This window comes from Musca vetustissima, unplaced genomic scaffold (assembly GCF_032173495.1).
Source record: "Musca vetustissima isolate MV318-11 ecotype Yass unplaced genomic scaffold, APGP_CSIRO_Mvet_v1 utg48309, whole genome shotgun sequence".
Taxonomy (NCBI): Eukaryota; Metazoa; Arthropoda; class Insecta; order Diptera; family Muscidae; genus Musca; species Musca vetustissima.
Window position 1 is genome coordinate 16,259 of NW_026883281.1, and position 16,556 is coordinate 32,814.

The 16,556-nt window shown below is 34.5% G+C and overlaps 1 protein-coding gene across 1 annotated transcript; it reads right to left on the reverse strand.

Moving 5' to 3' along the window:
• Positions 1-12,120: 12,120 nt before the first annotated feature.
• Positions 12,121-13,036, reverse strand: LOC133330119 (small ribosomal subunit protein uS13). The gene is made up of 3 exons (XM_061538594.1): positions 12,953-13,036; positions 12,466-12,651; positions 12,121-12,391 (listed from the first exon to the last, which is right to left on the reverse strand). The coding sequence occupies exons 1-3, from the start codon at positions 12,953-12,955 to the stop codon at positions 12,122-12,124; spliced, it is 459 nt and encodes a 152-aa protein (XP_061394578.1). The 5' UTR covers positions 12,956-13,036; the 3' UTR covers position 12,121.
• Between the last annotated feature and the right edge of the window lie 3,520 nt (positions 13,037-16,556).

Consider the following 16,556-nt stretch of genomic DNA (forward strand, 5'->3'; position numbering starts at 1 on the left):
CTAAATATTAACCGATCTTTACCAAAAACTATAAGGGTCTTCATTGACCAGAACCCATCCTACATGCAAAATTTCGTGAAGATTGGTTCATAACTGTGACCTGTATCGTGTTTACAAATTATAATGGACGGACGGACACACATGTCTAGGTATCCGAAATGCCAAAGACTTTAAATTTAAAATCCGCCCGACTCCACCAAAATACCTAAAATTGGGCGGAACATTTATATAGGGTCTAATTTAAGACATGGACCTATTTTGAAAAGGTTTTGAAAATAAGTTTTTTATACACCAGGAATCCGGAATGCCACTGCACTTACTTGGAAACTTACCCAGGGGCCATCGAAAATGGGGCGGGGCCATTGTATGGGGATATGTGAAAACCTGGACTTATATTCTAAATATTTTGCAACCATGTTTTTCACCCTTTAATAGCCCGGAATGAAGAACCACTTAGTTAAAAAAATGCACCCAGATCCAAAAAAAAATATATCTTAAATATCGATCATTATTTGCGGGCTGTTTCAAAACATAAACCTATATTGAAAATTTCGGAAAATGTAATCCCAATCCATCTCATGTTAAATTTTGTTTCGATCTGGCAACTCCTTCACCTGTTTCTATATGAAGGAGTTGCTAGTTCGAAACAATCTTTAAGGTGAGATGGAAGTTTCCAAAACACTTAACTTTTTTCTGCTTATACCGGGCTTTTTGTCCTAGGCTAAGAACTTTCCGAACTGCCCTCGTATAAATACCAAAAGAGCGGAACCTTTCTATGGGGTCTACGTTAACTCATGGAGTCATCTTGAAAATTTTCTGGGAGGAAGTTTTTTTGTGAACTCTCAAAGTTTCGAAAATCGGGCAAGACCTTTATATGGAGGATATTGCAAAACATGGACCTATATTGAAAAATTTCTGGAGAAAAGTTTTTTATTCACGAGGAGTTTGGAATCCTAAATTGCAGTCATTTCATTTGAAAAAATTACCTTGAGACAATGAAAATTCCGAAAATGGGTTTAGATCTTTCTATGGGGATTATGTAAATATCAGATTACAGTTTTTTCGTTGGGGCGGGCGGGAATCTTATATGGTAGTCATTGGACGTATCATCTCAACCTTCAGCTTTCAAAAACCCTTAATGCCCAATTACAGCACCTTGGGTTAGGAAATAAACCTAGATCCATCAAATTAACTAAAATGGAGCGAGTCCTTAGTTGTAAAATCCAGCGGGGTCTATAAAGAAATATATAATAGGTTAGAATTTTATTTGGGGCTATTTAAAAGCTGGTGGTCTTTTTATAGAGGAGCTGGAGGTCTTCTTATAAAAGAGTTGGGTGTTTTCTTTCAGAAAAGCTAGAGGTCCTATTGAAAAGCAAAATTTTTTGCGAATGTTTTTCTGTTTTTTCTTCAAAAACTCAGAACGGTAAATAATAGTCACATTCTTTGGAAAATACGACTGGGACCACAAGAATAATTGAAAGCGGCGGAACGTTTTTACGATGGCCAGAATGGCGTATTCTGGGACCACCAGAATAATTTAAAATTGGGGGGACAGTTATACCCAGGGGGTTGTGCTCTTCATCATCCTAAAGGAAAATGCCACTTCGTTTGGAAAATGCGGCAAAGAAGATGGGGCAGTACTTATACATAAGTGGCGGACAAAAAGTGTACCTATATAATCCATTTTCAACACAATGTCAAAAATGTATTTTAATTATTGCGATTTTTATGGATTTGACATTTAACCATCTAATTTTCTCGAGTGTAAATATTTAAATCTCATATCCATTTACACAACCAAACGATGAGCCCCATTTAATAAATAGATTCCAATTACAGTGCCGCCAGGCAATTGACAATTAATATGTGACTCAATCGGAAAATTGAGAGCTACATTATAGATTAAATTTGTGTGTTGGTATCAAAGTTACGTGCCCTAGGGGCTATAATCGAAAAACCAGAGAAACTATTTTGTAATATAATTTTTTATTTATTTTTTTGTTTTTAATTAAATTACAAAAAAACAAACAATACACTCAAATTTCATTACAATCCGAAATAAAATTTAGAACATTGACTTCGTAATGTGACTAATTTAAAAATTATGTATGTATGTATGTTGGTATAACTACTGTCACCCGGGGTCCAAACGTATAGTTTTGTCCAATACTCATAAAAAAATTGCACATTAAATTTTAGTATTGCTTTATCGCTTCTGATAATGCGATTAAATAATTTTCGGCATTGTTAGTGTAAAACAGCTAAAAAAATTGGTCTGTCGCCAGACCCACCAACAAACAGAAACTAACAGAAACACCGTCCGTTGTTAACCTTGAGATTTTTTTCCTAATGATAGCTGATAGAAACTGATTAAAATATTTGGAAAATAATTATTTTAATTTTGAGGGAGGCAAGTATTTGGAAAGCGACTTTCTGTCGTTTTTTATAAAGCACAAGAAAAAACGAAAGGACAAAAGTTGGACGTAAAATCGGACGAAAATATATATGTGAGCTATATCTAAATTTGAACCAATTTAAACGAAATATTTTTAAAAATTCTAGCTCAGATCCCATAAAAATTTCACGCCTTATGTGAATGCCTGAAAAAATAGATGGGCATTCGAAATACCTAAAATTGGTCGGGAATTTAAATATTGTTACCTTCTAAGCTGTTACCCCCAAAACAGAAAAATAATTCCAAAATTGGTCCTATGAATTAAATACTTAGTTCTACACTCTAAAACCCCAAAATACATGTCAATACCACCTGATATTTGTGATCAAATGGTGTGATCTGCTAACTAAGATGTTTACCTTTTTATTCCAAACTCTTCGAAGACTGTACACCATTTCAAATGCAGGTCATTCAACTTTATTTTGTTTTTTTCCAACCTCGATCTTCTTTACAATCAATCTTTTTGTAACACTTCTTCAGAAAAACAGAAAACACACAAAAGAAGTGTATTCTTCTTCTGCTACTTTGCAGATTTCTAAGCACAAAGTCCAAAAAAACATTTTTGCAAACTGTCTTTAAAATTGCCTTGTCTGTTGTGTAGCTTCTAAAAAGAAAGCCACTCAACGATTTGTCGATACGAACACCTTTTGTTGTTTTTGTAATTTTTTTAACAAACTTTTTGCAAAGTCATTATGTATTTATAATTAATAAACATATTTCGTTTTCGTTTTTTTATTATTTGTTTACCTCCCGCCATCCAGACCTAGTTAAGTGCTAATGAAACGTACGCTTTAAATGATTTATGTTGTTTTATGGCGATATTCTTCTGAAGTAGTTAGCTACTTCAGAGTGAAATGTTTTGTGATTTATTTTATAGTTTATGTTGTGGACTGATAGGTAGATAAGAATAATCGTTTAGGCATATATTTTTTGACAATAAATCAGATATAGGCTGATAAATTTAGAACAAATGGCACTTACGCAAATTTTGTTTAGCGAAGGTTGGAGGTTGATTAAATACCAGTAAATTAATCGAAGATAAGAAGATAAATCTGCCACATGGGATAAATATTTTTTTGGTATGGACCCGGTATACCATTACAACCCATTTTCTAGGTTGTAAGTACTGTTTATAGCAGTACTACAGGCCTAAAGCAAACAATTAATCGCCCCGTGTTATTACTGCCTGTAACCTAGTGTGCGCCTAAAAGTATGCTTTAAATTATAACAAATGAAATTCATTATTGTTTATAAAGACCAAACAATATGTGGTGTACGTTGGAATTGCAATTTTCGAATTTCGAAAAAATGAGTGTTGTGCTGAATTGTGCTAGGTTTGTGCCAAATTGTGCCGTAACTTTTTTTTCGAAATTCGAAAAACTAAGGAAGATATTCGAAAAAACATTTTTTTTCGAAAAAATTTCACAGAATTGCAATTTTCGAATTTCGAAAAAATTAAAGTTGTGCTGAATAAAGCTCAATTTGTGCTCAATTGTGCCGTTTAAATTTTTTCGATATCATGTACCGTTTTCAAAAAAATCGATATTTACGAACGTATGGCAGGATTGCAATTTTCGAATTTCGAAAAAATTAAAGTTGTGCTGAATTGTGCTAGCAGAGCACACAATTGTGCCGTTTAAAATTTTTCAATATCTCTTACCATTTTCGAAAAAAATACGATTTTCGAACATATGCCAGAATTGCAATTTTCGAAATTCGAAAAAATAAAAGTTGTGCTGGATTGTGCTCAACGAGCACATAATTGTGCCGTTTAAATTTTTTGAATATCTTTAACCGTTTTCAAGTTTTTGCAATTTCGAATATATAAAATAAAACCAGTATTTTGTATGAAAAATCTTTGTAAATTTGCTAAAAATGCAAATATCAAAATGCGCTAAATTGTGCTGAGTTGTGCTCGCCTAGCACAATTTTTTGTCCATACATTACAAATTTCTATCGCTACTCGTTACTCGCTAAAATTGAAAAATCCTTATAATTTCCATAAAAATTAGAATTTTTGAAATCTGAAAGTTGTGCTGATTTGTGCTAACCTAGCACAAATTTTTCGCCATACATTGCAAATTTCTATCGCTACTCGTTACTCGCTAAAATTAAAAAATTCTTATAATTTCCTTAAAAATTAAAATTTTCGAAATCTGAAAGTTGTGCTGATTTGTGCTAGCCTAGCACAACTTTTCGTCCATACATCGCGAAATTGCGTTTCCACTCGTTACTCGTTAAAATCGATCATATTTATTTGGGGATAAAAATCGTTGTAATTTTGCTAAAAATGCAAATATCAAAATGCGCTAAATTGTGCTGAGTTGTGCTTGCCTAGCACAATTTTTTGTCCATACATTACAAATTTCTATCGCTACTCGTTACTCGCTAAAATTGAAAAATCCTTATAATTTCCATAAAAATTAGAATTTTTGAAATCTGAAAGTTGTGCTAATTTGTGCTAACCTAGCACAAATCAGCACAACTTTCAGATTTCGAAAATTTTAATTTTTAAGGAAATTATAAGAATTTTTTAATTTTAGCGAGTAACGAGTAGCGATAGAAATTTGCAATGTATGGCGAAAAATTTGTGCTAGGTTAGCACAAATCAGCACAACTTTCAGATTTCGAAAATTTTAATTTTTAAGGAAATTATAAGAATTTTTTAATTTTAGCGAGTAACGAGTAGCGATAGAAATTTGCAATGTATGGCGAAAAATTTGTGCTAGGTTAGCACAAATCAGCACAACTTTCAGATTTCAAAAATTCTAATTTTTATGGAAATTATAAGGATTTTTCAATTTTAGCGAGTAACGAGTAGCGATAGAAATTTGTAATGTATGGACAAAAAATTGTGCTAGGCGAGCACAACTCAGCACAATTTAGCGCATTTTGATATTTGCATTTTTAGCAAATTTACAAAGATTTTTCATACAAAATACTGGTTTTATTTTATATATTCGAAATTGCAAAAACTTGAAAACGGTTAAAGATATTCAAACAATTTAAACGGCACAATTATGTGCTCGTTGAGCACAATCCAGCACAACTTTTATTTTTTCGAATTTCGAAAATTGCAATTCTGGCATATGTTCGAAAATCGTATTTTTTTCGAAAATGGTAAGAGATATTGAAAAATTTTAAACGGCACAATTGTGTGCTCTGCTAGCACAATTCAGCACAACTTTAATTTTTTCGAAATTCGAAAATTGCAATCCTGCCATACGTTCGAAAATATCGATTTTTTCGAAAACGGTACATGATATCGAAAAAATTTAAACGGCACAATTGAGCACAAATTGAGCTTTATTAAGCACAACTTTAATTTTTTCGAAATTCGAAAATTGCAATTCTGTGAAATTTTTTCGAAAATAATGTTTTTTCGAATATCTTCCTTAGTTTTTCGAATTTCGAAAAAAAAGTTACGGCACAATTTGGCACAAACCTAGCACAATTCAGCACAACACTCATTTTTTCGAAATTCGAAAATTGCAATTCCAACGTACACCACATCCAAACAATGTTTACAATTAATACAAGTCTTTTTAAAGACTAAATCACATTTATAGAGGCTAAATGGTCTTTAGAGAGACCAAAGGGTCTTTATAGAGACCAAAGGGTCTTTATAGAGACCAAGGGGTCTTTATAGAGACCAAAGGGTCTTTATAGAGACCAAAGGGTCTTTATAGAGACCAAAGGGTGTTTATAGAGACCAAAGGGTATTTATAAAAACCAATTGAGACCAAGAAACCTACAGAACTTTATATAGACCAATTGGTCTGTATAGAGACCAACGGTCTTTATATAGACCAATTGGTCTGTATAGAGACCAACCGGTCTTTATATAGACCAATTGGTCTGTATAGAGACCAACCGGTCTTTATATAGACCAATTGGTCTGTATAGAGACCAACCGGTCTTTATATAGACCAATTGGTCTGTATAGAGACCAACCGGTCTTTATATAGACCAATTGGTCTGTATAGAGACCAACCGGTCTTTATATAGACCAATTGGTCTGTATAGAGACCAACCGGTCTTTATATAGACCAATTGGTCTGTATAGAGACCAACCGGTCTTTATATAGACCAATTGGTCTGTATAGAGACCAACCGGTCTTTATATAGACCAATTGGTCTGTATATATAGAGACCAACCGGTCTTTATATAGACCAATTGGTCTGTATAGAGACCAACCGGTCTTTATATAGACCAATTGGTCTGTATAGAGACCAACCGGTCTTTATATAGACCAATTGGTCTGTATAGAGACCAACCGGTCTTTATATAGACCAATTGGTCTGTATAGAGACCAACCGGTCTTTATATAGACCAATTGGTCTGTATAGAGACCAACCGGTCTTTATATAGACCAATTGGTCTGTATAGAGACCAACCGGTCTTTATATAGACCAATTGGTCTGTATAGAGACCAACCGGTCTTTATATAGACCAATTGGTCTGTATAGAGACCAACCGGTCTTTATATAGACCAATTGGTCTGTATAGAGACCAACCGGTCTTTATATAGACCAATTGGTCTGTATAGAGACCAACCGGTCTTTATATAGACCAATTGGTCTGTATAGAGACCAACCGGTCTTTATATAGACCAATTGGTCTGTATAGAGACCAACCGGTCTTTATATAGACCAATTGGTCTGTATAGAGACCAACCGGTCTTTATATAGACCAATTGGTCTGTATAGAGACCAACCGGTCTTTATATAGACCAATTGGTCTGTATAGAGACCAACCGGTCTTTATATAGACCAATTGGTCTGTATAGAGACCAACCGGTCTTTATATAGACCAATTGGTCTGTATAGAGACCAACCGGTCTTTATATAGACCAATTGGTCTGTATAGAGACCAACCGGTCTTTATATAGACCAATTGGTCTGTATAGAGACCAACCGGTCTTTATATAGACCAATTGGTCTGTATAGAGACCAACCGGTCTTTATATAGACCAATTGGTCTGTATAGAGACCAACCGGTCTTTATATAGACCAATTGGTCTGTATAGAGACCAACCGGTCTTTATATAGACCAATTGGTCTGTATAGAGACCAACCGGTCTTTATAAAGACCAATTGGTCTGTATAAAGACCAACAGTGTTTATAAAGACCAATTGGTCTGTATAGAGACCAACGGTCTTTATAAAGACCAATTGGTCTGTATAGAGACCAACGGTCTTTATAAAGACCGGTTGGTCTCTATACAGACCAATTGGTCTTTATAAAGACCAATTGGTCTGCATAGAGACCAACCGGTCTTTATATAGACCAATTGGTCTGTATAGAGACCAACCGGTCTTTATAAAGACCAATTGGTCTGTATAAAGACCAACGGTGTTTATAAATACCAATTGGTCTGTATAGAGACCAACGGTCTTTATAAAGACCAATTGGTCTGTATAGAGACCAACCGGTCTTTATATAGACCAATTGGTCTGTATAGAGACCAACCGGTCTTTATATAGACCAATTGGTCTGTATAGAGACCAACCGGTCTTTATATAGATCTGGTCTGTATAGAGACCAACGGTCTTTATAAAGACCAATTGGTCTGTACAGGGACCAACGGTCTTTATATAGACCAATTGGTCTGTATAGAGAACAGTCGCCTTTTCCATATACAATAAAATAATTATCTTAAAAATATCTACATTTATTACATTTTATTAAAGAAATAAACATCCGTACTATAAAAATACAATTTCAAAATCATTCAGATTTCGTTCGGCTCCTACGTGACCTTCCACCACTACGACTTCTTCGGCGGCTTGCCCTTCTAGACGATGTTCGGCTTGCTCTCATTGATGCAATTACGGGGCCACGTCGCCTACGTCTAAGCCTAGGTGCATAGAATGCCTATACCAAAAAAATTAATTCATTCTCTTATAAACACGAAATCATATGTATGCAGTTTTTTACCTCAGCGATATATTTTAATTTTTGTTCCGCAGGCAATTTTTTCCATTCCTCTGCACCTTTCCGAATTGTTTCCACCGCCGATAGACCGCAATTTTTCTTGCGATAGTCGCGTAGAAAATTTAGATATGGATTGCGTCCAACCGGACCAGGTCTTAAACAACGGCCACCCGATGTTGCCGCATTTGGAGCTGCACACTGCATCATGCAGACGGCGCGTCGTTTATCATTCTGTTCGGTACTCATTGTATTTTTCCAATTATTCTAAATTAAATATCCAATAAATCCCACAAAAAATTTCTGATTGTATACAATTTTAATAGATAATAAAAAATAAACCGAACGTCTTGAAAAATATTTTCCCAATGTTGTCACACACAGTTGATGTTTATTTCAACGAATACTGTTGTGAGACCAAAACAATTAGATGTTGAAAATTTAATGAGGTGTTTTTCTTTTGAATTGATCATATTAGAGATACAAAATACGATAGTTCATGGACATTGACCTGAGTCTCTTTAGGCCAACGGCTAAAAGATCTCCTAGAAGTGTTTTATAATAATAGATTCATGTTTTAACATATTCCCATGTAATCCCCCTAACCCGTTTTCTGTATTTTTAACCGAAGGGGATGTAATTACACCCCTGACTTATATAGTTCGTACTATATGTATAAGACTTCTGCATTATATACTGAAGACCATCTGAAGGACTTTTATATATTGGGAAATACTAGAGGACAATTTATTAGTAGAAAACTAGGATGGTTATAAAATGTTTTTCATCTATAGAGGCGGTTAACAGGTTTGTATTTAAAAAAGAAATATCTCTACACTTTTCTACCATGAATACCGATATTGAAATTGTTAATAACATGCAGAGTTAAAACAACCATTTAAAATACCAAGACTTTAAAAATTAAATACTTCTACTTGTCCTGAGGCCTTCCACCACGGTGCTCATCCTGAGTATCTAAAACGAAAAGATAAAAGAGTGAACAGGGAAAGAAGAAGGTAGTAGAGGCAAAGGATATATGTTTTAGCTTAACCATGGCAGATGTTTGGCATAGTTAAATATTTATATGGGATATATTCCAGAGAAAAATAATAGAGTATAAATTTCGTATCTACGAAACAGTCGATGTATATTACTACCTAGCTAAAGTATATGCTCAAATATTTCCAGCTCTTCTTCATGCACACATAAATTTCAATAAACCACTCCATTGATGTCCCATTTAGATGTGAGTGATATAATCCTACAGTAAATTTGACCTACTTTTTCCTATGTGACAGCAATGACAGGTTGTTCAGCGTCGTGAAATCTCAGCCCACATGAATTTTGAAGTTTGGCATTCAGGCTCCTCAGAACATCTGTTGTCGGCATTCTCGTAGTAGAACATGCGAATTTCGCCAGTAAAATAGCCAATAGGTGGTTGTAAAGATTTACGGATTGAGTCTATTTTTTTCTTTGAGTCTCAAAGCACACCTTGTTCTTTAAGGAGTATTTCAGAGCACCCAATTTTTTTTTAATTTGTCCGAACACCCCATACAGTATATTATCCACTGACGTTGTGCTTTACATATCTTGTCTAGGTCGAAAGAGTTTCTACAATTTTGAAAAAAGGCCCGATTTCAGAATCTCTTCCTTTAAATGGAAATATATTCCGAACTTACTGCTTCCAAGTATTCAAGAAATTATTCGTAATTGAAATAGTTATTTAAATGGAATGAGAAACACAAGTCACGGCGGAACTTTGGATGTCCATATCTCAAAAAGTGTGGACCTGTTTTGTATACCATGCCAAGAAAATTCAAATTAAATTGAAAAATATTCATATTTAATTGAAATTAAATAGATTTTACACCAACGCGGACCAACGCGTAAAACTAAGCGACTATATATCACCAGTCCTGAGATTTGACGATATAGATGTCGTTATCCCTAGTAGAGACGACTGGAACCGTAGCAAACTTCCTCTGAACAGTCTGATTTTTTTATACAGACGGATCCAAGATGACCTTGAGTTTACCTACAAGCTGGATAGCAACTGTAGTGTTTTCCAAGCTGAAATATTCGCTATTTGGAAAACAGCGGAATTGATCAAAAGTCTGGAAGCAGAGATCGTTGAAGCGGTGACTATCTTCGTGGATAGTCAGGCGGTGCTTAAAGCCATCAAATCCTGTAATATCAAATCTAAAGTCGTCCTCAAGAGTAGAGCAGGACACCGTGACATCATGGGTAATGAAAGAGGAGACTAATTAGCTAGACGATCCATATGTCAATCAAAACACCCATATATCATCTTTATCGGAACTTTGAGGCGTTCTTCGACGAACGAAGCCAATGAACTCTGGCACAACGAACCTAGGTGCAATGTGTCAAGATCTATCTGGCCGACTCTGTCAACCAAGAGAACAAACTCACCGATGAACCTGAGAAAAGCTGAAATTAGTGTAATTACAGGATCATTACTGGTCATTGCAATATCAGGGCCTTTATCAGTAAATGGGATCGTGATGTTACTGATTATTGCAGACTCTGCGTTGACGAGAAGGATACGGAGACAATTGAGCATCTTCTGTGACACTGCCCAGCCTTGGCTTACAGGCGGCACAGATTAGTGGGTGCTCATTTTTTACCATCTCTAAGCTTCTTTTCAATTATGGAACCTGCTTTAATTTACAGCATTATTAGAAACTTAAAGTGGTTGGGAAAGTGCAACCTTAGCACGTACTGTTTTCTGTCCAATTTCTATTGCCATCGAAACTTTTCCTACCTTACTCCTAATACTTCTTGTTAGCTTTTTATCATTTTCTTAGAACTATTATTTAATTATACTGTGAAACGCGTTAGTTTGGCTTAAGCCGAATGTCAGATGCCCATATCTCTAAAAGTATGGAATTCCACCACGAAATCCAAATAATTTTTGATCAGGGAAACGAGATCTACCTATGGTAAAGAAAAAATCCTATATGAGACCCTAAACTTAACGAAGGCTTACATTTTGTATAAGGACCGGTCTCGAATCATTTTAAAATATTTACCACACGATATCCTATCCCTGATTACAACAGTGTACTTTTTTTCTTGTAGAAATCGCCATTTCCGGAGATATGGGCCTCCAAATTACCATTCGGAATCTTGCATTTTCTCGTGATTTTCAAAACTCACTGAGGAAATACGGGTATCAGTTTTTAGCAGGAAATAATTTACATCGTTGTAATCAGGACCTCAAGGAAGGACTACTTATGGTCGAACATTTCACAATGATTCGCGATCGGGCCTTAAGCCAGACTTGTTTCCCCATTCCCATTTGTATCCATTTTGGAGATTTCAAAAGAGTCTCATATCAAATACCTATTAACATCGATTTATATATCATCTCACACTTTCCACTTATTTGGAAATCAAGATCCACCATTTTCAATTACTTCAGAAAAAAATGTACAAATTTTTGTTGTTTGTGTTTGTATTAAATAAAAATCTTTCATTTAATTCATTCCATTGTAGAGTGCACTTTTGTTTTACACAAAATTATAATTTTATCACTGTATCTCCACCATCATTAAGGGTTCACACTCTAACAAAAATATATATAATATATATCCAAAAATATTTTGGATATCTGGTGAGTTGGATAAGATGTTGTTGATTGTTGGAAATATAAAACACACAGCAGCAGAAGTACACCACGATGTAGTAGAACCAAGAGAAAGTGAGAACATTTACTTCTTCTTGGATACACCGACAGTGCGACCACGACGACCGGTTGTCTTGGTGTGTTGACCACGGACACGGAGACCCCAGTAGTGACGGAGACCACGGTGAGAGCGGATCTTCTTCAAACGTTCCAAATCGTCACGCAATTTGGAATCCAAATTGGAGGAGGTCAATTGATTGTATTTACCATCAATGATATCCTTTTGTCTGTTCAAGAACCAGTTGGGAACTTTGTAGTGCAATGGGTTGGAGATGATGGTGACGATCTTCTCAACCTACAAAAGAAAAACAACAACAACAAAGAGATTAGTAAACAATGTTGTGATGGCGAAGTTTTCCACAAACTTACCTCCTCTTCGGTACATTCACCGGCACGTTTGGTCAAATCAATATCGGCCTTCTTCAACACAATGTTGGAGTAACGGCGACCGACACCCTTAATTACGGTCATGGCAATACCAACTTTGCGTTTACCATCAATGTTGGAATTCATGATACGCAAGATGTGTTGGAACTTTTCTGGTACGACGAGCGACTATGGGGGATACACAAAAGAAAAAACACATTATTATTTTTATTTATTCAAGTTTGATTCCAAACAATATAAGCATCATTATACATAAAAACACCAACAACAAATTTAACATATCCTTCTCAAATCATTGTTTTTGCCACTATAATTTTCCATTACTCATATCGTATTTGAAATTTTTAATTTTCTTTTAAAATTCTTTCACAATTCATTACTTTGCTACGTTTGGGGGCATTTTTCATTTGGATTTTTGCATTTGTTGTGGGATGTTTTGCATATTTTTCGATTTTTTTCACACACGTACCATTTTGCCCTTTTGATAGCGACCGATTTTAAGCCGAAAAAGACGGAAAAACGGATGTCGACCAAACGTCAAACTTTGACAGTGACAGCTTCGACAGCGGCATCTGGTTGTGAGTATTGAAATCACATTTTGAGTGTTGGAAAATGACGGAATAAAGTGGTTATTGTATTCCGATATAGATGACGCAACTATAAATCTGTTTATTAGGCGAGCGTTTACATCTGAAATATTTACAATATTTAACTTAGATAGAAAATAAAATGTTGTTTGAGTGAAAATAAGCCGGTAGGTGTATATACATCAAATCGGGTTTAATAAAAGCACATCAGTTACATTGTCAGTTTCCTTCACTAAACGACAAATGGTGTATTTCGTAAAACGCAAAAGAAAAACAAAAAAAAGATTTATAATTATAATTTCAGTCATTTAAATTGAAGCCCCCCTTGATATTCTCATGATAAAATTGGTATATTTTAGGGTAGCCATGGTACAAAAACAAGTGAAGACGTCGTTATGTTCGTCCGGCCCCATTTTTTTTATACCCTACACAATGAGGTGTACATTCAAGAGATTTGAAATCCTATGAGAATTCAAAAATAATATTCGGTTAAAAATGTACCCAAACTCCCCAACATGTAAAAAAAAAAACGTGGACCCATGGTATAATAATACAAGGTAGGGCAGCTTGAGGTGAGTAACAAAAAAGCAACTATGCACGTGTGGTTCTTCTGCCAAAAATAAAATAAATATACGCAACAAGTGTTTGTGTTTATTTGACAGTTTTTCAACACAAAACTAATAACGCGAAAAATGAATGAAAGGTTATGATTTCTTCCCAAATCCAATAGGGAATACCATTAAATTTTTCTTTCATCCACAACAAAGTAATTACTTCCAGACGATCGTGTTATAAACATCATTTTCATTTCAATTAAATTTGAATATATTTCAATTTATTTTGAATTTATTTGACATAGTATTCAAAACAATACACGCACATACACAAAATATGTATTTTGATTTGATGGAACAAGCCACCTTGAGAAAAAATTTTAATCAGTTGGTAGCTGTGCCCTACCTTGTAATAATTATACCATGCGTGGACCTATGTTGATGATTTATGGTAGGAAGGTTTATAACCCAATAAAAACTCAAAGTATGAAATTAGAACCAACTCAGTTGAAATATATCCAAAAATTTCTTCAAAATATCGAATAATTGGGGTTTCCCGAAGTTTCCAAAATATGGTTGAAAAACGTGCACAGAATACCAAAATTGATTTTTTTTTAAATAATTGAAATATTGGGAAGTACCATTATATAGGGGCTACCCAAAAAAATTGGCCAATATTCATAATTGGCACCCAATGAAAACACAAAATATAAAACTAACGTTAATATGGTTATAAAATGAGCCCAAAAACTTCAAAATACCGAAAAATGGGGAGTATCGTTTAATGGAGTATATTCTGAAACTTGGACCAATATATTTCTACACAATGTGAATCCAAGATATCAAACTTATTTGAAAATCAGTTAGCGGAGCAGTATAGTCGGACGGATCCGACCATTTGATACCCTACACAACTACCACGTAGCTTTAAGTTCCTGCGGATTTATATTCCGAGCTTGGGAAATATTTCGCGATAATTGCACTATCAACAGAGGTCAACAGCTCCTCTTTTCCGTAGTAAAAATATACTCCATTAAAGTGTTTTAATTAAAGAAACTCGACCTCAAATGTCAATTTCATAGCGTATACGTCAAATATAATTCACAGGATAACGTGACGTATTCCCTATGGAATTGACGTTTGAAATCGAGTGTCTAATACGCCATTTACATTAGAACTTTCTACCGGGTTAAGCTACATTATGAGGATTTATTTGACATATATTCAAAGGAATTGACAATTAAAACCACTGGGTTAACCAAATCTGGTACAATGTAAATGTACTTTAAACGCGCTCTAAGATTAAACTTTTGTTGTTTTACAGAAAAAAGTTTTGGTTCATTTGACTCGCTAAGTATTGACCATTATATTGACAGCCATTAAATTAGTTGGTTAGATCACCTTCCAGGGACCCTCATGAACAATTTACTATCCATAAGCGCTACATTTCTGCCCTCTAGTCTGGTAATGGTAATAATAAACAGTATTAGATTATCTCAGTAAAACACAATTTAAAAGTCAACACTCCCCATGTATATACAATCAACTTATCGGTTCTACGTCTTTCAGGAGTAAATATATACGACATCGAATACAAATTTTGTCATTTTTCGCACTTAACCAAAGCAGTCATGCTTACTATATTTTGAGACCCCTTTCTCTTTTTGGTCCGTTTCATCCCCCAAATATTAACGGGCCATTACCAGTCTTCTTGGCCAGAACCGGTCCTATATGCAAAATTTCGTGAAAACTGGTCCATAACTTTATAAACTATAAACACGAGATATGATCGGTATATTAAAAGGTGGGTCTAGAATCACAGTTCAAATTAGCTGTAGTAAAGGACTACTACTACAGATAAACATCAGATCTGTCTGACATACATCTGTTTGTCTAGAAATTCAGGTTCAGGGTTGTACCTTTGAACCTCTCTCTAGATTATGAAGATTTCCCCTAACAGTCCTAGATGGGGCAAGTCTTTTTATAACGCTTTGTCAGAGATGTTTCTCCATATCAGACTCTCCTGAAAAATTCTGATAAATATCTATTACACATTCTGATTGAGAAGCTGTTCCTTGTAAGGTGTGAGTCGATTGAAAACTTATAACACATTTTCTGCAAAATCAATTTGAGACCTGATTTCATGATCGTACAATTATCCACATTAATTAAAATATCTATGTCAACCTGGAGCTGTGAAAGGTAAACGTTGACCAGTTACGGAGAACTCCACTCCACACCTTGGGGAAGATTTTAAGATCCAATGTTTCCATTTCTGGCATTTAAAGTTTCAAACACGGCCCGCGACATCTGTTTCTATGTATGTGTTTTTAAATATAGTACATAAATTGTTTTTGTTTACATATTCTAGATCCTTTATATTTCAATTTGCCCAATAGTGGAACAGATTGCGGCTTATATTAAGTTCAGGGTCTACTTTTTTTTAATTTTTAGCTCTTGTCTCTCTGATTGCCAATATATTCTACTTTTATAGGGGAGGTTCATACTTCACGAAATATTGTACTCTAAAGTTAATGTTAATTTAAAAATACATTTTTGATAGCGAAAATTTAAGGGACATTTTGATGGCATGGCTGAATTTTCATTTGTCTATAGGTGTAAATTTTAAAACCCCTTCCGAAGGTTTTTTTTTTTAAACTACATCATGAATATTTTTACATTTGAATAATTTGCTTCATTTTTTCATCGACAAATTAGTCTTTGACTCGAATCTGTTCATTTCTCTTTGATGGGGTAAAATAGTGTTACTTCATTATATACAAAAGACTGAAATTATAAAAAAACTTTTAATTAGAATACTTGTGAGTTTTTTACTTTTAAATTCAATTTAATAAATTAGTTACACAATTATGCATGATGCTGGTCTTTAAGAGTAAGCTAATGAATACGGATTTTTTCGTTTTTTCTGCTT